Here is a 21842-nt window from a genome sequence, read left to right on the forward strand (position 1 = left end):
CTCTCAAGCAGCAGCAGGATTCTAACTCCATGCATGGAAAACCACCAAAATAGTACCTCTACCCCCAAATGTTTCACAGAACATACACAATAGTATGCTCTCTTAACTAACTGTGCATATCTGTCCCCAGGCCAACTAACACTATCAGTCTAATCTACTCCCAAGCTATCCAGCATCAGTACTTCAAGTGAGCAAGCTATCCAACACCCCCAGCCTAATTGGCCACAGAAGCACCCAAAACGCCTATGCACTATCAGTCTACGAGAGGACGTCAGTGAATTAGCCATTCAACATTATCCATAGTTTAGCTGGTCAGTTGACCATATAAGTTCCTAAGTCAATAGACTCTGTGCACTACTGTCAAAAGGAGCACATTTGCTTATTTGCTGTTAGGAAACCAACACACCTGACTGATGGGTGTCCAAATAAGCATATCCACAGGCAGGTCACTGAACAATTGGTATGATTGAACTGTTCAACTGAGCTGTCCATCTCTGGGTGACCCAGCAACTTATGTGGCCTACCTGTTTAGGCCAATATGTTGCCTCCCAGAGCACCCACTCCTACAACCTAAGTGCACTACCTGTGAAAGTCTGCCTATCTGTCTGCATGTTTTTCTACTGCCTGTGCACACTACCAGTCAAAAGCAAGACTATGCAATCCCAAAAGCAAGACTATGCAATCCCAATACCCCCTGTCCAGCTTTATACATCAGCCGTTACGAGACCTGACCTTAGCATATCTGCACCCATATTTGTGTCTGAATCTGCCCTCAAAATCCGGTGTCACTCAAGGTTCTCACTCGGCATATCTACCAAAGTCACCTGTCATCCTAAGTGCCTATGTGTCAGCACGTGTCAGGAGGTCTAACGGACAATAAGGTCTGGCATGAAGTAGGCCATAAAATATCTACCTAAACGCTTCTGCCTTGACAAGCTCGTCCGCATCCACTGCTGCCATACTGGAGGCTTCCTGGTGTGTACGTGGAGCAGTTGAAGGTTTACTGCAAACAATAGAAAACAACATTTGATTAGTCAGCTATTTGTTGGGCGAGGCACAGAAAAGTCAGGTACAGACAGAATTGTTGGTGAGTAACTAAACAATAAACAAGGAATAAGCAGTGAAAACTTGCATTCCAATTTTAACAGTACCTCGCTGTCTATTATTGTATAAAATCTGTGCCCGTTTGTGTAGAAATCAGCACTGCTTGCATGAAGTATGTACATTTTAGAGGCTGTAACAAACTGTTACGCTTTCATTCTGCATACATCAGATATTTTATTCTGCATTCATATTACAGGCCTACTAGGCATAGAATTACAACTGCATTCTATTCTATATATAAAAGGTATGTCACTGAGGAGGAAACTACAACTCCTTCAGCCTTCTTGAGAGACTTATGAAGAGAAAGCCCCCTAATACTAATACTATACAAAGGCCTAAACTGCAATAATTCCACATGAGAAAATATTTTGATAACCTTCTATAAAGTCTACAAACCCTACCTGTTCACATCCGTTGTCAACACAATCAAAATCACAGATGCCTCCAACTACTGTCCTCTCTCTGGACTATTCATCCACCATTTTATCTTTCCTTGGTTCCTAAGTGTGACAGTGTTCTGGTTACCTTTAATATTCTATGTAAAGTGCTGTACACCCTGAATTGCTCTCTCTGAAACGTTCTGCTACCCACATGGTGAGGTTCATCCTCCATAGGTATTTTACTAGGTTAACTCTTATTCTCTACTCCACTTCTTTATTTATCTCACCATCTGCTCATTGCCACAACTATTCACCTCTTCCTTCTCTTTCTATCGCTGCTCACTACTATATTTCACCTCTTGTATTTACTCATTTCTTGACACCTCTCTTTCTACCTAGGTCCCTTTCTATTGTTACGTCCTCTCGCTAATCTTTCTCTGCACCTCCTTCTGTATTTCCACTTACCCCATTTCACCTCTATTTCTAACTCTCTTTATACATCTCTTTCCCTCACAATGCCCAAACCCTACATAACCATCTCTTCCTCTACACCTGTTTCAAACAAACCTCTTTCTCCACCTCACATCTCTCTACACTTTTTTCCAGCACCTCATGTTTTTTTTTACTGACCACTCTCTTTTCTCATCTTTTCCGTGACCTGTCTTTCTATACCTCTTCTCATTTTCCCCTCTCTCTATCCTCATCTCCTGTATCTCTTTCACCACTTCACTTCAACCTCTTTGTCTCTACCTTTCAATAACTCATCTCTCTCTCTACCTTACCTCTTTTTCTACTTTGCCCCTCAGTGTGCCACACCTTTTCCTCTTCCTACATTTCCTCCTATCCCTAGCTTTCTCTATCTTACTCTAAAACGTTACTCATCTCTCCACCTCTTGTTCGTTCTCAATCATTTACCATTTCTATATCTCTGTATGTTTCTTCCTTGCTACTTCACCTTTCTCTCTTTACCTTATATCTCTCCCTACCTCGGCTCTAGCTGTACCTCCCTTCTCCATCTATTTGACGTCTCTTACTACAGGGAGTGCAGAATTATTAGGCAAATGAGTATTTTGACCACATCATCCTCTTTATGCATGTTGTCTTACTCCAAGCTGTATAGGCTCGAAAGCCTACTACCAATTAAGCATATTAGGTGATGTGCATCTCTGTAATGAGAAGGGGTGTGGTCTAATGACATCAACACCCTATATCAGGTGTGCATAATTATTAGGCAACTTCCTTTCTTTTGGCAAAATGGGTCAAAAGAAGGACTTGACAGGCTCAGAAAAGTCAAAAATAGTGAGATATCTTGCAGAGGGATGCAGCACTCTTAAAATTGCAAAGCTTCTGAAGCGTGATCATCGAACAATCAAGCGTTTCATTCAAAATAGTCAACAGGGTCGCAAGAAGCGTGTGGAAAAACCAAGGCGCAAAATAACTGCCCATGAACTGAGAAAAGTCAAGCGTGCAGCTGCCACGATGCCACTTGCCACCAGTTTGGCCATATTTCAGAGCTGCAACATCACTGGAGTGCCCAAAAGCACAAGGTGTGCAATACTCAGAGACATGGCCAAGGTAAGAAAGGCTGAAAGACGACCACCACTGAACAAGACACACAAGCTGAAACGTCAAGACTGGGCCAAGAAATATCTCAAGACTGATTTTTCTAAGGTTTTATGGACTGATGAAATGAGAGTGAGACTTGATGGGCCAGATGGATGGGCCCGTGGCTGGATTGGTAAAGGGCAGAGAGCTCCAGTCCGACTCAGACGCCAGCAAGGTGGAGGTGGAGTACTGGTTTGGGCTGGTATCATCAAAGATGAGCTTGTGGGGCCTTTTCGGGTTGAGGATGGAGTCAAGCTCAACTCCCAGTCCTACTGCCAGTTCCTGGAAGACACCTTCTTCAAGCAGTGGTACAGGAAGAAGTCTGCATCCTTCAAGAAAAACATGATTTTCATGCAGGACAATGCTCCATCACACGCGTCCAAGTACTCCACAGCGTGGCTGGCAAGAAAGGGTATAAAAGAAGGAAATCTAATGACATGGCCTCCTTGTTCACCTGATCTGAACCCCATTGAGAACCTGTGGTCCATCATCAAATGTGAGATTTACAAGGAGGGAAAACAGTACACCTCTCTGAACAGTGTCTGGGAGGCTGTGGTTGCTGCTGCACGCAATGTTGATGGTGAACAGATCAAAACACTGACAGAATCCATGGATGGCAGGCTTTTGAGTGTCCTTGCAAAGAAAGGTGGCTATATTGGTCACTGATTTGTTTTTGTTTTGTTTTTGAATGTCAGAAATGTATATTTGTGAATGTTGAGATGTTATATTGGTTTCACTGGTAATAATAAATAATTGAAATGGGTATATACTTTTTTTTGTTAAGTTGCCTAATAATTATACACAGTAATAGTCACCTGCACACACAGATATCCCCCTAACATAGCTAAAACTAAAAACAAACTAAAAACTACTTCCAAAAATATTTAGCTTTGATATTAATGAGTTTTTTGGGTTCATTGAGAACATGGTTGTTGTTCAATAATAAAATTAATCCTCAAAAATACAACTTGCCTAATAATTCTGCACTCCCTGTATACCATCCTCTCTGTCTTTCTCCTGTATCCCAGCAACTCCCATTTGTCTTACTCAGGAAGGTTGTAGTTCCCTGTTTAGCTACAGAATCATAAATACAGGAAGACAATAAGCAGGATAAGATGCAGAGGTAGAATTAAAGAGAAAATTATAAGATTACAGATGATAAAATTGTGAAAATCCTCAGATCAGAGCTTTATTGGGAGTAAGAGTGTTAGCTGTGAAGGAGACAGATATCTAGCAATTTAAGGTACATTTGAAGTGTTATGTGCTTGTGTCTTATTTTAAGAATTTGCACTAGGTCACTAAGCATTTACCAAGTTACCTTAACCCACAAAGTGGCCTTAACTGTGCCATTCTACAGGAACAACAGGCTGGTTATAGTTAAACACTGGAGACCATATAAAAGAATGTTGGTAATTGATGAGAAGCAAAAATAATCTAAACACAAGCCCAAAAAAAGGAATAGCTAAATAAATGTTTTTTTCAAAACTTTCTCTAATAGTATGTGTCATGCAGGTGCCGGGCAACTTTGAGTTGTTGGCCCTTTGGCATGCCCCATATTTTAATGTATAACACAATACTGTCTGGTTTAAGAGGGCTTGGATTAGCAGAAATTAGTAATATATTCAAATGTGTTCCAAACAGAACCCAAAATGCATCATGCCATAGGCCCCAAAAATCCTTAATATGGCACTGCTGAGCATGACCATCTTTCCAACTTTATGGGGTTAGCTTGCCTGATATAGCTGTAGAGTTGCCTGTAGGCTTGACTACAGTCCACTGAGGCAGGTTAACGTGGAGCTGCTAAAACTAAGAGGGCTCTGCGTGACCCCTACACTGTTAAAACTAAATGCCTCGGTCTGGACATGCAGCAACTCAATAATTCAATATTATCAGGCACATAGGCACACAGTCTGGCCAAAGCACCTTAGTTCTTGCCTGCAATGCGATCATCACAAGTACTCACCTATCTCGAGGATAGCTCTCTGGCCTTTCTTCTTGCCCCCTTTGAACCACTGTTTCAGACTGCTTCTCTTCCAGCTTCTCCTGCTTCAAAGCTTTTTTCCTGGACAAAGCATTGCTGAGCCAGTTGTCATCCTCTGCTGGAGTAGCATCTGGTTCCAACAAAGCTGACCTGTTCATTTTATTCTCTGCTACTTTGACACCGGATGGAGGGCGGCTTGTTGAGACACGCTTTATGACTGGACTGGAGGGGACAGCCTTAGATGAAGCAGTGGCTTCTTTAAGTGGAAATTCTGGAATCTCATCTTTCAATCCCAACCAATCACCCCCATTCCGGCCACCTCGTGCAGGGCTAGGTGTGGCTGGAGTGGTTGGCCTTGACTTTTGATCCGGTTTAACTTCATTGATATCCTCAGATGAGAATCTGTAACACAGAGTAAAAAAAAAGATTAGTAAACAAGATGAGAGAACAAAGCAAAAGCACAGCAGTAATAAATGAAAGGGAATGGTAAGCAAACTAAGATGTATGTAGGAGAGACAACAGGTACAAATAGCAAGTGTAGCAGTGTAACCATAACTGGCTTTTGGAAGGCAAACCTATGTCACAACTAAAAATGGTTTGTTAGGCAGATTGTAACACAGACAAGACATGAGACAGTAGCTCTTTTTTTGCAACTTCTTGGCCACTTTGCCAATCTTAAAAATATTACCAGCAAGGGTCAGTATAGCCTTTGGCTTCAATAATGTTGCCACCTGAATAGAAGAGGCACCCTGCACTCATTTCTACTAGTGCCATCTAAAAAATTAACTTTGTAGCAGCTAAGGCCTAGTGAGGAGGCCATAAAATGGTGAACAGGAAACAGCCCTGACATCGCTAATTCAGTGCCCTAGCACCAACTCCTCATCTAGAGTGCCAATCTGGTCACAGAAATCTCATAGCTGATAAATACTGCAGTACTGCAATACAAAGAAGGCAAACTATCTAGCGTATGTAGATGCAATTGCCTCATGGCATTGCTGCATTTTACTTGCCAAAATCTCCTTTGCTGCATGCTGGCAGGGCTGTCTATTAAGCCGCTTCACCTTGGTAGAGCAACGTGTTCTGTGAACTTCATTGGCAGGAAGAGTGCGACCATAACCCCCGATGCTCGAATTGAAACACAACAGACAAAGTGAACTAACAGAAGTTCAAAAACATGAAATCCTCCTGGGATGTCATAAGGCAAGTGAGGGTCAAATGGTCTCCTGATCTTGCACCACATTTAACAGATTGGAAGAAGACACCAGCCATGGCTTCTCTCCAAGTATCCGTCTTGGAAGGCCAAACAGCAGACGATAAATTACTCCTGTATACTGAATTATTTAATACATTAACTCCCACAGTCTAAAGGAAATGTAGCCGTTTTAGATTTCACATCAGCCTCTAATTTGGTAGTAAAGCACCGCCTTTAGAGAAAGTTAACAACAATGGCCATTGATACAGCCCTTCAGTCCTTAATACAACGTTTATATACTGATACAACCTCGAAAGTCAGGCTGAGCAAGCAAGAGCTCATCAGTAAAAAAATAATCCACATTAGGAACAGAGTAAAGTAAGGGTGTCTGCTTGGTCCCCTTTCTGTTCTCCTTGTATATTAATAACCTTTACAAGGAAGTAAGAATATCTTCAGAGGATACCCCCACAATAAACAGCTTTAAAATACCAGCCCTCTTATTCACAGATGATTCACTCTTGAGCTCTAAAATTGCGAGGAGCCTGCAGGCACAACTGGCAGCCATGGAAAATATTACAAAGTAAATCAATCAAAAATCAAAGGAAAAACCAAAATCATGAGCAAATTGGTTATGACCAGTGTGCAGATTCCTAGACTTAGCATTTTATTAATGGAGAGAGCCCGAATCACAGTACAGAGAAGATGGGAAGGTCGTTGAGGAATTTGTAGTTAGATAAGTCTCTACCAGAAAGAGCGTGACCGAAGGTAAGTAACTTGTTCTTCTGATAGAAAGTTCTAACTGCAGATCCTTAACCTTTTAAATAGATACAAAATAATTACCTATTAGGAGGTGTTTCTGTGAATGTGCCTCAAACCATAAAGCCCTGTAGGATCAAGTGGGCACAATGCACCTCTCAGAGAACTTGGCTGTCGAAACACTACTGCTTTGAGACCATATGGCGTGTCATCCACGTAGCTGCCTGGCACATGTCCAGGACAGGAACTCCGTGTGTTTACACAGTGGCAGCAACTTTGGCTCTGGTGGAATGAGGAGGCAACCCTTCCAGACGCTGCTTCTTGGTCAACGCACAGGAGAACTTAATGCAAAGGATGATCCAGCAGGAGATGGATCGCTTTTGTACGGCCTTGCCTTTTTTCATGCCAGAAAGGTCACACAGCCAATTGTCCAGCTGGTGTTCTTTGGCATGATCGATGCGAGGAGCACAGAACACCAACAGGGTGATGATTTGGCTGACATGAAACAGTGTCACAATTTCCATAAGAAGGAGGCTCATGTCCGCAGAACCAGCTTGTCTGGGAAGAAGTAGGTTAACATAAAGAGCTTGAAGTTCACTCACTCGCTGTGCTGAAGTTATGGCGACGAACATCATGTTGAGAGTGAGGAGCTGCAAAGAACAGTTTTGAAGTGACTTAAGGGGAGTGCACATCAAATATGTGAGGACCCAATTAAGGTTCCACTGTGGCATAAGAAAAAGGGAGGAAGGAAACAAGTGTTGCAGGCGTTTAAAAAAAACGCATTACAACAGGTGATTTAAAAAACAAGGGTTGGTCTGGCAACACTAAAAAAGTATAAAGGTCCGAAAGGTACCCTTTAAGTATGCTGAAACCCTTGCTGGTGTGAAAGACAGGAACATACAGTTTTTGTCAAGGGACACTTGGCTGCCAGGATGACATCGATCACCCCCAGAGGAAGGTCAAAGGTGTTCAGATGTCGCCATTCAATCACTATGAATGAAGGTGGAGATTGTGAAGGTCCGGGTGCAGAACCCTGCCCCGTTGCTGAGATAGCAGATCCTCCAGGAGGGGCCGCCTGATCAGAGGACAGATGCTCAAGCCCAGGAGTTCTGTATATCATACAATCTTTACCCAATCCAGGGTACTAGGATGACCTAAGCCCAGTCGGTCCTTATTTTCTTGAGAACTTGGGTAGAAGAGGTATCGGTGGGAAGGCATACAGAAGGCTTGAGTTCCACTCTAGGCAAAATGCGACTCTTAGTGAGAGATGCATTAGATAGACCAACGTGCAGAACTGCTAACATTAGGGCCTTTTGGGGGTGGCGAACAGATTGAGCCAAGATTTTCCCTATTCGCAGAAGAGATCTTGCACCACCTCTGGGTGTAAGTGCCACTCATGATCCACTAGGCATTTCCGGCTCAGATTGTCCACCCTGCCATTCAAAGATCCTACCAGATGGTTCATTACCAGGAAACTCCCTTAATGGTCCAGCCATTTATAGAGACATAATGCCTCCCGATACACAGCCTAGGAAGGCATTGAGAGAGAGCAGGTCTGAAATAGAGCGAGTGCCTGCATCCTTCCTTGGCACCAGAAAGTAACAGGAATAATAACCACAACCTACATCTCACTTATGCACCGGATCGATAGCCCCTATGGCCAAAAGGGCTTGCACCTCTGGCTGTAAAATCAACATATGGTCCTGTGTAAGTCGTTCTGACAACAGTGGAATGTGCGTTGAAGAGGGGATGAAGGGCAAGGTGTACCCCTTTCAGATTATCTTCAAGACCCACCTGTCCTACTCCACTAAGAGCACGCTAAAGAGGTTTGGAAGGGGGAGCCAGAGGGAGGTGACTTGGGTGTGGTGAACTGAGTGGCTTGCTGACCTTGGCCACGGGGTGGTGGGCATCACAGCCCCAGCCGCAAAACTTCTGGGCATCCTACTGTGGCTGCATTGGCTACCGGTATAGGGGCCCTCTACCAGAAGAGTGGATGTTCATGCAGGTGGCCTTCTGTGAGCTTGCTTTGGTCCTGCTTTCCTTGAATTACTCAAAACCAGAATCTGACTTGTCCCCAAACAGGCACCCACCCTGGTACCTCGTCTACGCACACTGGCATTTCCCTTGGCAGTGACGCCATAGGCAGCCGTACAGTACTGCGTGCTTTAGAAGGGGTCCTTCAATGGCTTTCTGCATCTGGAGCTGCCAAAGGGTTCCCTTGCCATACAAGCGCCAGCAGGCAATAAAGTCAAACAGGTTGCATTTAACACAGCTGTCTGCCTACAATCCTAGGGCCGGCAGCATTGTAACGCCAATTTCAAATTAGGAAAAACTCAACTTCTCCAAACAAAGCCTCCCCTCTCCCCCCTATTTCCTTCATGTGGTGTAGTTAATATGGTCTACTGTTGTGGTTTGTTAGGTGAGTTAGCAGGCATTCACGCTTGCGTGGCTACTGAAGAGGTTAGGTATGAGCAATGCTGTCCGTTGGTCGGGCTGCGGGAGTAAGCAGAGCTCTTTCAGGTAAGTTAGGCAGGTTAGCTCATTAAACTCTGATGAGAGGGTGTGGACGAATGGCACCCATAAGTCGGAGTAGGAAACGCTTTTGGTCCAACTCTTCTAGGGCGTAGTCAGATTTCATCTGTTTAAATGGGATAATCCCTTTGGCATCAAACAGGAAACCTATGCGTTTGCAACCCACCTCTGTTCAATGCCGGAAGCTGTTGAGATGCATCCCAGGTATAAAATCTGGGTTGGACAAGATGGGGGTCATGGGGGAGGGGAAGGATGTTAAACCCGCTTTTAGCACCACAGCATCCTATACTTTGAAGATGGAGCCTGTCACCGGTGAGGAATACAGGCCCCACGCTCTGGCTTGTTCCATGAAGCACCAGTGTTTCTCTGAGGATGGTCCACTCTACTCCACTAGGAAGCAGAGCTGGGAAGCCTGAAAGTAGCGTATCAGGGGTGACCCCCGTCTTGCGTTGGTTGATAGAGCAGGTGTATTAGCAGGCAGGGTTTCTTCTTCTATTTGCAGGGAGCGCACTGAGCTGGCAGGGGCGGGGTTAGTGGAAGAGTCTGAAAGAGGTAGAGGATGCACAGAAGGATTGTCACTTTAAAGGCTGCTTTTCTATTTAACCATGAGAGGCGCAAGTGGCGCCAAATAAAAAGATCCTTGAGTGAGAGGTAAGTGCCTTATAATTGAGTATTAAAGTTTTGGGAACCAATCGGGCGAATTAAATGCCAAGGAGAGGTATGGATTTGGTGACCCACTCAAAGGGGAACAATGAGCGGAGATGAGTTTCCTGAGGCAGGGACATTAAGAGGTTAAGGATTTGGGATTTTTGCATGTTGACTTTAAACCCAGACACATTCCCAAAGGCCTAGAGTTCTGCCACGAGCGCAGGGAGGAAAGTCACCGGGTCAGTGATAGGTAGGATCCTTTCGTCAGTGTAGAGTATCCCTGAGATTGCTGCGTTAGATCTTATTTTCTGCTCTAGAGGGTCCATGTGTAAAGCAAATAACAGGGGAGAAAGGGGGCATCCTTGCTGAGTACGTCTTTGTATGGGGAAGGATTGAGAAAGCACTCAAACCCTCACTGATGTCCTAGGAGCACAACATATGCAGGGGATCCATCTAAAGAAATTGTCTCCCAGACCGGATCGTCTAAGGGTGTTGAACAGGTACTCTATCAAACGCTTTTTCAGCATCAATTGAGAGGAGGACAGCCTCCTTCTGGGATCTGTGGCTCTTGTCCATTAGATGTATGACACTCTTGATGTTATCTCTGCCTTGGCGGGCAGGAATAAAGCCAGCTTGGTCTGGCTCTATCAAGCCAGGCATTCGAGGTTGAGGCGATGGAATATAATACTGGTAACAAGTTTGGCATCGATATGCAGGAGGTAAATGGGTCTATAAGACCCATCAAGGGCAGGGTCCTTTCCAGGCTTTGGAATTACAGAGATTGCAGCCTGTAGCACTGAGTCTGTGAGAGAGCCAGTGTTGGCAAATGAGATATAAAGGCGTGTGAGCAGTGAGGCTAGGTCGCGACTGAAGACTTTATAGAAGCACAGCAAAAAGCCATCTGGACCTGGGGATTTGCTTAGTTTGAGGCGTGCGATGACAGAAATTACCTCCTCTATCCGGATGGTTTTGTCCAACCCTTCAGAGTTGTGTTGTGGGAGGGGGTAAATGATGTTGTCTCAAGGTATGCTTCTTGACACAATGTTGTCGGCCACTATACAGAGTGTACTATAGAACGTTTTGAAGGCTTCTGCTATTTATGTGTGTTTTTCAGTGGATAGGCCGGTAAGGATCATGTGAACAGAGCCTGTATGGATCTTAGCTCGAAGGCAATGCTCTAGCAGCTTACCACATCGGTTGTTCCCAGGTATAATTTGTGTTTGAGATGTGCCATAGCATATTCTGCTCTATCTAGGTCCAGGCTCTTAAGGAGCATTTATGTCTTTTCCAATTCCCTCCATATTCTAGGGGCCCCAGTTCATTTATGTATTGCCTCAAGCTCTAGGACTTTCTGCTTTAAGTTTTGACGTTTCTCCTTGTAGCTGTGATTTTCTGAAGACGATATAGCTATGAATTCCCCTCACAGAACTAGTTTCAGTGCTTCCAAAACGGAGGCCAGGGGTATCTCCAGAGTTTCACTGTTCTGAAGGTAGTCAGTGATCACCTGGCACAGCACCTCAATTGAGGCTTGTGTTTGGAGCAGGCTATCTCTGAGGCACCAGTGCAAGGGCCTAGGCTGGTGCGTGTCCAGTCTTACTGTGACGGACAAGGGAGCATGATCAGACAGTGATCTAGGGGCAATGAAGATGTTGTGGGTGCATGTCTGGAGAGTTGGAGTCGCTAGGAAGTGATCAATAAGGGATAGGTTTTGTGGGCTGCTGAGAAAAACGTAATTATGCCCCAGACACCTCATAACCAGCAGTCGGACAACCAACAAAGGCCATGGGCAGAAAAGGCCCCTTTTTGTTGAAAGCGTTGGCTGGAGTGGTCCAGGTTTGTGCCCACCATGAGGTTCATATCCCCTCCAATTAGTACTGTGGTGTCTGGGGCATGAAGTAAAGGAGTTAGTGCGCCTATGATAAATGCCTCTTGACGTTTGGGAGCATAGATGTTGACCAGAGTGAAATGGAAGGAAACCAGATGGACTCTATATGCCAGAAGGCGACCTGTGTGCCCTGTGACCTTGGTGAGAATTTCACCTTTAAACTTACTAGATGAAAGAATTGATAGTCACCCCACTCCCCTTTGTAGAGGTGGTAGACCAGATATGGCGTAGTAACCACCGTGACTGCATTATAGGTATGTCTTTAGAGAGCAAGTGGGTCTCTTGTAAGAGGCATTTTTTTACTACCCGAGAGCTAGAGGAGGGAAAGGACCACCACTCATTTAGTCGGGTTGTTTAGACCTCATGCATTGAGGCTTGTCACTTTGACTGTCAAGAAGGTAGGGATGAATAAGAGTAAAGAGTAGGCTGGCTGGAGACTATCATTGGGTGAGTGTGGGTGGCACATTGCTCTAATGGCGAGTTCACCATCGGAAAGTGCTTCTGGGTGCCAGCAGCAGACCAGAGAGAGTGAGGGAATAACAACAACAACAGTCCCCCAAAATACCAACAAACAAACTTTAGATCTGTGGAGTCCACTAGGGTTGGCAATAACTGGGTTAGGCCTGGACCGACGTTAAGGCAGGACAGGGGGAAGCTGCGGGAGATCAGAGTCCCCTGCCGCCACAGGCCAATAAGAGAATAAGGTGACCAAGCTTAAGGTAAGTATAAGGGGTACTACCTGGGTGTAGTTTTGTAGCTCATAAAGTGGCATTGTCGGACCCAGCTACCAGGCTGTCCAGTACAGCCCTGCGCTTCAGTGCGCGCTCCGTTGGACCCGGAAAGGATGCTTCTTTTGTTTGCTGACTTTCTGCCAGCGTGGTGATCTGATTGGAGATTCACATAGGGAACCAAGCGTGGAGTAAGGGGTAGAGGTACCCGGTATGTCAAGGACACAGTGGGCATCTTTAAGTGTCTTCAGCTGGTGGAGCTGACCCTCCCACCAAAAGACCAATCTGAAAGGGTGCCCTCCTCCTTATGAGACCTCTTTGGAATGCAGAAAGTCTGTAATTGGCTTGAAATCTCTGCAGCATTGGAGAGTGAGGAGAGAGATATCTTGGAAGTGGCCTATGGTACGACCGTGAAAGAGAGTATGTTGTTTGGCTCTGGCTTTCTTCAGAATGTTCTCTTCAGTCTGAAAGTCATGTACACAGGCCAAGATATCTGGTGATCTGGCTTTGGGTCCCACCGGCTGGACCACCCGTTGCACTCTGTCTAAGCGCAGGGTAGCATTGTTCTCCCAGAAATGAAGCGGAACAAAGCTTGGGAATATTCCTGGATGACCAAGCCCATAGGGCCTCTTTCCCCCAGAGTTGGATGTTGTTGAGTCAAGATCAGTTCTTGAGGTCTTTCGCCTGGGCCCAGAGGTCATCCTGCTGTTCGTGTAGCTGGATGATTTCTTGGTGAAGCATTTCTACCTCCTTGCCCCTTGTAGTTTTGTTGTCTTCCAGTGTGGAGACCCGCTCTACATGCCTTGGGAAAGGTCCCTTTTAAGGTAATGGATGTTTGATTTCAAGGAGTCAAAAAGGGATACCAGGAAGGCCAGGTCACTGGTGCTTGCTCTGGGCCAGGTATCTCTCCAGATTCGGTTTGCTAACAGGGAAGTGAGGCCGATGTGATTTCTTTGGTAGCGCCTGGCGTGGAGTGGCTGAGCATTTCCCTAACTGATGGATCAAACGTGTGTTTAGTCGCTGCCATGTTAAAAGAGATCCATTTGTGCACGGGGGATCTTAGATTACCATTGTCTTGTGTCCTCCGCTGGATTCATCCTCCACGAGCAAAGATAGGCTAAAGCAGGCGCTTGATCTGGATAGGGCCAGTGGTGCTGACTTTATGTTGTTCTTCAGGGTGTATCTGCTCCTACGCATCAGCATTGATAATATGGTTGATTCAGCATAAGGCCGTAGGTGCTCCTCAGGCCGCTAAGCGTTCCCCAGCCACTCAAGGCACAGTGTCTCTCTGTCTACTCCAAATGGGCCCCAGATTTCACAGCTGGCTGGGTTTTGAGGTGGGGGGTATGGGGAGGGGTGCAGCGGCAGATTCGTAGAGGCCTCCCCTGGGCCCCGGTGCAGTTGCTAAAGGACCTCTTTGTCGCAAGAGTAACCGCTCACTTTCATGACCCCCACCTGACTGAGCTGTAAGAGGCCGCAGGGGTTGGGGTCCACAGGCTGGCCCTTCATTAATGTCAGGAGTGTTTAAAGCTGTGGGTATTAGCTTGTGCACAGCTTCTTTAGGCGCAACACAGGGGTTCTGTTGGTGCGGCTTGGGCAGGGGCCCTTTCTCCCAGTGTGTCACAGTAGGGAAGTATGCTTGCTCTGTGGGGTACCCAGACTCACCGGGGTGTCTCAGGCTGCTCCGGATCTATTGATGCATCAGGAGGCGACAGATGATCCATAAAGGCAAGGGCCCAAGACGACCTCCGCGGCCCCACTGGCATTCGCCACTCTTTGTTGTGTGTGAAGAGTTCTCCGCCGCCTCGTGGGAGTCGCTCCGCATCTTAGGCCCATTCCATTAGGGAGGATCTCCAGAGTCGCTGACTCCCAAGCCTTCACGAAAGGAGAGGGTGCCCGGGAGGTCAAAGCTGGCTCTTGAGTTAGGTGTGCTTACTGCTTGAGGAGGGGAGGCCAGCAATGCAGCAGTCTGGCTTCAGGCATGGGCCATTTTAGAGGGCGCACAACAATCCTATATAAGTGCCTCGCAACATTTGTAAATCCGCCCAATAGCCCACACGGCCCTCCCTCTGCCCTAGGTGTCCTCTGTGGATGTGGTGAGGGCGGGAAAACCACTGGTTAAGGCCTTGGGAAACAGCTGGATATAGCAATGTAAGACCTGGGCAGCGGAGGTGTGGGTACCACGTCCTACTCTGCAGCCATCTTGGCCACGCCCCTTAAATGCCTTATTAAAGGAGAGAAGGGGGCTCACTAGATGTTTGCCCCAGTTGCAGCATTTTTTGCAGCGCCTCACCTTGCTGAAATGGAGCTGGAGATCAAGAATTTTGGCTGCCCTACAAATGACATTTGCATAAGATGCACTCTCTTCAGTATCAGGGCCTGGGATTGAGAGGAGTCCTGACTCAGGGGAAGTGTCAAGGCCACTGGCTTCTAGAAGGTTAACATACCAATTATCTTTGTGGTACAGTTCCCTATCTCATTCCCCGCATCATAATCATTGTCCGTATGCATATCAAATAAGGAATGCAACGTGAATTCTTCCTTGTGGAGGAGGCAAGTTAAGTGGGGGAGGAGGGGGAGGGTTGCAAGCACATCGTTGAAAATCAGGAGCTGCTTTGGTTGAAGTCAGTGGTGCCGACTCTGAGTCGGAGAGCACAGTGAACATTCGTCTTTCTGGTGTTGATGGAGTTAGCATCAGAGTAGAGACTCCGGAAACGGATGTGGAGCGTGACTCCAGAGACGGGGTCAGTACAGAAGCCAAGAGAGGGCCTTTGGTGGATTTGGATGGTCCAACTGTCTCCGAAGGTAAAACCCCCAGAGATATCCCAGGTGGAGGAACTTTTAGCTCCTTGGGGCCAGTAGGCACACTAGAGGGAGTCAGTAAGGGTAAAAAGAGTCAAGGCATGGTTTCACTGAACTCAAGTTTTGCTAGGACCAATTGTGAAATGGGCTACAAGGTTGACTGACTTTGGGAGCAAGATCAAGAGGCATGATGATGCCCCTTGCCTTCTCAGGTAAATGTGAGAGGAAAAAAGGGGCAGAGTCCCACTTACTTTTTCACGTTTTTTTCTTCAACTTTCCCGAAGAATTGGAGGATGATGACTCCTGTGACTTCTGGACCTGGACCAACCCTTCAACTTGGACTGGTCTCATTGCAAAGACTTCTGGTGCTGGGCGACACAGTGTTTTGCCTCACAGTCTCATAAGGCCTTCGGGTTAATCAATGCACAGTTACTGCAGGCCTTAAAGAGTTGTGGCGTGATCCCAGGCACCACAGACAAACCTGATGCGGATCCCCAATAGAGATTTGTTTGCAATAGCCCTTAATGGGCTAAAAACCTGTCATTTTGACAAGTGATATTTCCCTTGTGCACAACAAAGTTTTGCTGGTATACACCAGTCCATTGATCGAAGGACAAGAACATTAAAAGGCAAAAGAGGATGGATAGGTGCTTGGCATGGCTGAAGGACCTCCATAAGAGCATATGTTTTAACCTTCATAGATGGGAGCTGTAGGTTAAGGACCTCTGCAGCTCATCTGATCACTACCTCAAATGATGCACTCTCCTTTGTGGCTGAAATGGACTGGGAGGGGAGACTAATCTAATCTGGGGAGATGTCAAGGCCACTATCATCATACAGTTCTTTATACTAGTTTTCCTCATCACACTGTGAGACAAACGTTCCCCAGTCATCACCAAAGTCTGACTCTGGTCTGAATCGGAGCTGAAAATCTGTATTGGTGTGTGAGTAAAGGCAGAGTGTCAGAGTCAGAAGTGCTGCCAATTGGTGATGCTGCAAAAGGATCAGGGCACATCCTCGACCAAGGTCGAAACACGTTTGTCTCGTGATCGTTAAGCGCCATCATAGTGGATCCTCCCCTAGCATGTTGAAGGGACCAGCGCAAAATGTGGTGTCGGAACCAAAGTTGGCACCGAAGCAAGTGCAAAACCTGACGCAGGTTTAAAGGGCACAGGCAGAGCAGAAGGTTACACCTGGCAGCAGTAGGCCAACTAGAGGCCGTTGAAGAGTCTTGGGGTTTGGAGATATGCCAGGGGGAGCCGGAAACATGCCATAAATGTGCAGCATAGCCTCCCTAAAGGCTTCGATTTTTGCTGCAACATGCAACAGCCCTAGAAAACCGGGGTGCATCAGGGCCAGATATGAAGTTGACTTCTCAGGATTAAAAACGTGTGCACGCTGACTACCAAAATGGCGAGAAGGGGCAGCTTACTGTTTTGACATCATGTGCTTCTTCTTCAACTTACCTTAAGACTTCAACCACAATGAAGATCTGGCGTGTGTATAACTTTGGGAGGGGAAGCAGGACCTTGCCCTTGACTTTGACCGGGAACAGCATAGACTATTGCTGTGTACTGTAACATATAGCTTCACAATCTCCTATGGCTTTTGGGTTCATCGGGGCACAGCCATCACAGGTTTTGAAGTCGTCTTCTGATCTCAGGCACCAGAGGTACATCTTGTGGGGATATTTCACAGAAATTAGTTGGTGACAGTTGGTGATAGGTTTGCAATTCAGGAGCTCCACACTTAGAATTGGGCTCTGGTGGCATTGGATGCATCAGGGAGACTATTGAGAAAAAAAGGTAATAGAAATGGGCTGAGGAAAGGCTGTGAAATGGCCCCGCCGTTTTTTAGCCTTTATGTGGCATTGCATTAAGGGGAACTAAACAGATCTCCCCTAAAATGGGTTGCATCCACATTCCCTATTTATTACATGCAGACAACTCAATTGTACCTGACTATACAGCGATGGGATTTCAAAGAAAATTAGATGCCTTAGGTCTTTATTGAATGGGAAATCGATTAACAATACATATGTAGAAAATGAAGATCTCCGGAGAAATAGCAAAGAACTTTAAATGGCACTTGAATGGCAATCAAATTGAGAATGTGAGCGAATATATATATTTGGGCCTAACATTCTCAAGTATCCTGAGATGGGAGTCCTATCTAGACTACAGAAAGACCAAAATCTTGTTCCAGATGGGCTTGCTTGTAAAATTCAATCTAGTCTATGGTGGATTCTCGTGGGTCCCCTCAATGAAAGCTTATAATAGCAAAATTAATCTTTTAGCCCTGTATGGAGCGGAGGTTTTTTAATTGAACCATAGGTATTCCTGGAATGCCCTTGAAGGGGGTTCCCTCAAATGATCATAATGCCTATCAAAATGTTCGATGGATCAAGTAAAATGTTCAATTGTTCATAGGCTATGACGTGAATGCAATTTAACGTTCTGGTATTTTATGGCAAGCATCTCCTTCCTAATGATTTCTAACCAATTAGCTCTGTGTGATCAGTCTTCCAAAAGTTCGAGGCTGTGTTGGGAGGAGATCCTCATTAGTGAAAGGGAATGGGCCATAGCAGTTGTGAATAGGTTTAATTGATTTAAAATGTTGTTTACGTCTTTGTGGGAAATTTCAAAATTGGATCCCTTTCCCTCAAAACACTCACTGACGTATCAGCAGCCCATGTTTCCACAAATCACGTCAAGGAGGCCCTCGATCATTTTTACTTATAAATCCTTAAGGCATGAAGATCTTTTACCACATGTCTTCCATCTGTCTGATCAGAATTATTGTTTAGAGTTGCTCAAAACTCGGCTTGGGTGTAATCCAGTCTATTTTCATTAACAGTGGTATAACAGTTAGCAAATGCGTAACAGGGTGCGCCCAGGTGGCCTAAAGATGAAGTGGTTTGTATGCCAAATTTTGATAGATTGTGTGTATTTTAAATTAGTGAAAATTAAGTTTTTAAAACTCTATTTATTAAATATTCCACACTGTCTAGGCTGGAAGGGATTGCACTCTCGATGTAACTGTATGACTGGCATGTTTTTTATTGTGTATTAAAGAGAGAGAGCAATATTAGACAACCAAGCTGTACTTCAATGTGAAACAATACAGTTTAGTCGTATAGGGTTAAGCACATTTTAATGTTATTTTTTTCTCTCTATCAAGCTGTATTGTTTGCCTATGTTTTAAAGACCTGTGTCCCAATAAAGCTGATTGTTATCACCATTTTTCTACCTTAGTTAGCGACCCTAAAAGTTTAAACCCTATGGTTTTAGGGGGGGATATTTCCCATGCATACTGAAAAAAAATTGAGGAAAAGGATTAGCACTCTGGATCAGTGTCTGTAGGTGAAGAAAGAAAGGAACTGACGTCAAAGTTTATTTTTATCATTTGCTACAGCTTTTAATTATTTTTATTGAGGATTTGCACATTGCACTATTAGAGCGCATAACTCACTGGCAATACTCTTTCTGGGCATTTGGGATTCTGGGCTACCCAGCCATGTTCAGTGCCAAGAGTCTTTCTTTAGTTGGTATGGCAGCATTGCGGTTGGAGGTCTAGCCCTCATCCTCCTCGCCATTCAATGGCGGCCGGTGTGTGGGAGCGAGGGTGAGCAAAGTGAGTTCCCAGTCATACTACTAGCTCTGCACTGTTTTTAGCATTTCCTTAAAGTTTATTTTTACTATTTGTTACTGCTTTTAAGTATTTTTATTGAGGATTTGGACATCGCACTTTGCGCTATTAGACCGCTTAACTAGTTGTCAATACTGTTTGTGGGCATTTGGGATTCTTGACTACCCGGCAGTGCTCAATGGTGCAAGTTTTGTTTTTAGTTGCTATAGTCGCATCTTGGTTGGTGGTCTAGCCCTCATCTGCTGGGCTATTTAATGGCGGCCGGTGCATGGACGTGCTGCTGGTGCGTCAAAGGCAAGCCCATCTGCATCTGGCCAGTGGACAGGACCCCTGCTCTTTTTATAGCAGAAAGAATTCACTACACATCTACAGAATTTCTGAGTGTTAATAAGCTATATAAGGCAGAATTTCTACATTCCCTGGACTCAGGGAGTCTACGAGGTGAGTGTCTTTCATGTAAATACACACTCACCATGGACAAAAATAAAGCCATACCAAAGTCAAGTCCCCTACCCAACGGAGGGATCCAGGAGGTGAAAAGCAAGTCTATCAACAGGTGGCATATGTATCTAGTTAATTGCAGATCACTTCCCAAGCATAAGATGGAAGGGTTTACTTTTTCAGTGGAAACTTATCCAGATGTACTTTTTCTAACAGAAACATGGCTCAAAGAGGATAGTGAGCCACATTTTGCAATTAAGCAGATATTAAGTTATACGATCGCCAGATGCAATCATACTAGCACAATGGGAGAGGGGTGGCTATTATTGTAAAACAGAATAAGGAATGTAAGTGTACCCCTAGTTTAATCTCTGGCTGTGAGAGCTTGTTATACTCTATAAAAATCTCCCATACTTTTACTTTCTCTGGACTACTGTTCTACCATCCTACGGGAGCTCCCTCAGGGTTAATGACAAATATTCCAGATATACTGGCAACCTATAGCCTCCAGTCAGCTATCTTGACTCTACTGGGTGACTTAAATATCCATATTGAGGATTCAGCCTGTTCCCAGGAAGCCAGACTTCTTCAGGATTTGTCAGTGAATCATTTATCCCAGCTGGTCAGTTCCTCTACGTATAATCTGGGTGATATTTTAGACCCAATTTTTACCAACCTATCGAATATGTTAGGAGAATATCCCCTGCCAGGAGAATATCCCCTACGTAATTTTCCATTCCTAAAACAGGGGAGCTAACCCCTAAAGTTAATCTTCCTACGAAGACCCAGCAATGGCCTAAACTGAATACAGCCAAATAGGAACAGGTCTTATTTAAATCAGCTTCAAACTTAACAGACACAAATGCTGTAACGGTAGCATCAGTGGAACACAGTAATAATTTTGCCTCATTCTTCTTACAGAAGATTGAGGAAATCTATAAGAATTTCCCAGGGGAAGAAGTTACAAGGTTTGATCAGCCCAGTGAGAGTAAGGCGTGTAACACCAGTTTACAGTGTTTCTCCCCTATTTCGGAAGAAAGCACCTCCCTGCTCCTTAGTAAACTGAAATCTGGTTCCCCTTTAGATCCTGCGCCTCCTCATATACTTATGCAGGGAGGGTCTGCCACAATATCTGTGATAACAAGGCTGTTGAATAGCTCCTTACAAAGTGGCAGTGTACCCAAATCATAGAAGCATGCAGTGGTTAAACCCCTGCTAAAGAAACCTAACCTAGATGGAGCCGAATTTAAGAACTATAGGCTGATTTCTCTTCTTCCAACCATGGCAAAATTAATTGACAAACATGTCAATACACAAATGTCCGGATTTCTGGAAGAATATAATTTTCTGCATCCCACGCAAATGGGCTTTAGACCAGCCCACATCACTGAATCAGCTATGATAGCTGTTACGGAAGAAGCCAGAAAACAGATGGATCAGGGTCTGGTAACAGCTGTCATAATGCTGGACTTAAGTGCTGCATTCGATACAGTTAATTGTGGACTATTGATCAAAAGAATGGAGAAAGCTGGTATTAAAGGCCAGGCTCTCAAATGGATGAGATATTTTCTCCAAAGTAGATCTTTTCAGGTTTTAGATCGTTCTTTTTTTCAGAACAGTTTATATTTCAATGTGGAGTACCACAGGGCTCGTCATTGAGTCCGACTCTTTTCAATATTTATATGGCCCCCCTAGCAGATGTAGTGGAACCTTTTGGTTTGTCCCTGATATCTTATGCCGACGACACGCAGTTGGTCGTCTCTTTCTCTTCGGTCAAGGCTGCAGATAATTCAGCGCTCCAGCCTGCTTGCAAGCTGTTTCGAGTTGGATGACTGATAGTAGGCTCCAACTCAACGAAGAAAAGACAGACATAGGGGGTTATTACATCCGTCCCAAAAGTGACGGTAAAGTGACGGATATACCACCAGCCGTATTACGAGTTCCATAGGATATAATGGACTCGTAATACGGCTGGTGGTATATCCGTCACTTTACCGTCACTTTTGGGACGGATTAACACCACCTCCAAAGTTGTAATAACCCCCATAATGTTCCTGGGAAAGCTCTCCAGTCCGGCGAAGAATATTCTGCCGGCAATACAGCTGGAACATTTACCTCCTCTGAAGGATCACATCAAAGC

General features: G+C 45.1%; 1 protein-coding gene across 3 annotated transcripts in view; it reads right to left on the reverse strand.

The window, feature by feature from the left end:
- The window catches only part of FBF1 (Fas binding factor 1), a 506392-nt gene that overhangs the window by 331737 nt on the left and 152813 nt on the right, over positions 1–21842 (reverse strand). For all 3 annotated transcript variants that reach the window (XM_069200193.1, XM_069200194.1, XM_069200195.1), the window contains exons 14-15: positions 5053–5472; positions 914–1003 (exon numbers count right to left, since the gene is read on the reverse strand). In XM_069200193.1, the coding sequence (XP_069056294.1) occupies positions 914–1003; positions 5053–5472 (510 nt within the window). The remainder of the gene's footprint in view (positions 1–913; positions 1004–5052; positions 5473–21842) is intronic.

This window comes from Pleurodeles waltl, chromosome 7 (assembly GCF_031143425.1).
Source record: "Pleurodeles waltl isolate 20211129_DDA chromosome 7, aPleWal1.hap1.20221129, whole genome shotgun sequence".
Classification (NCBI taxonomy): domain Eukaryota; kingdom Metazoa; phylum Chordata; class Amphibia; order Caudata; family Salamandridae; genus Pleurodeles; species Pleurodeles waltl.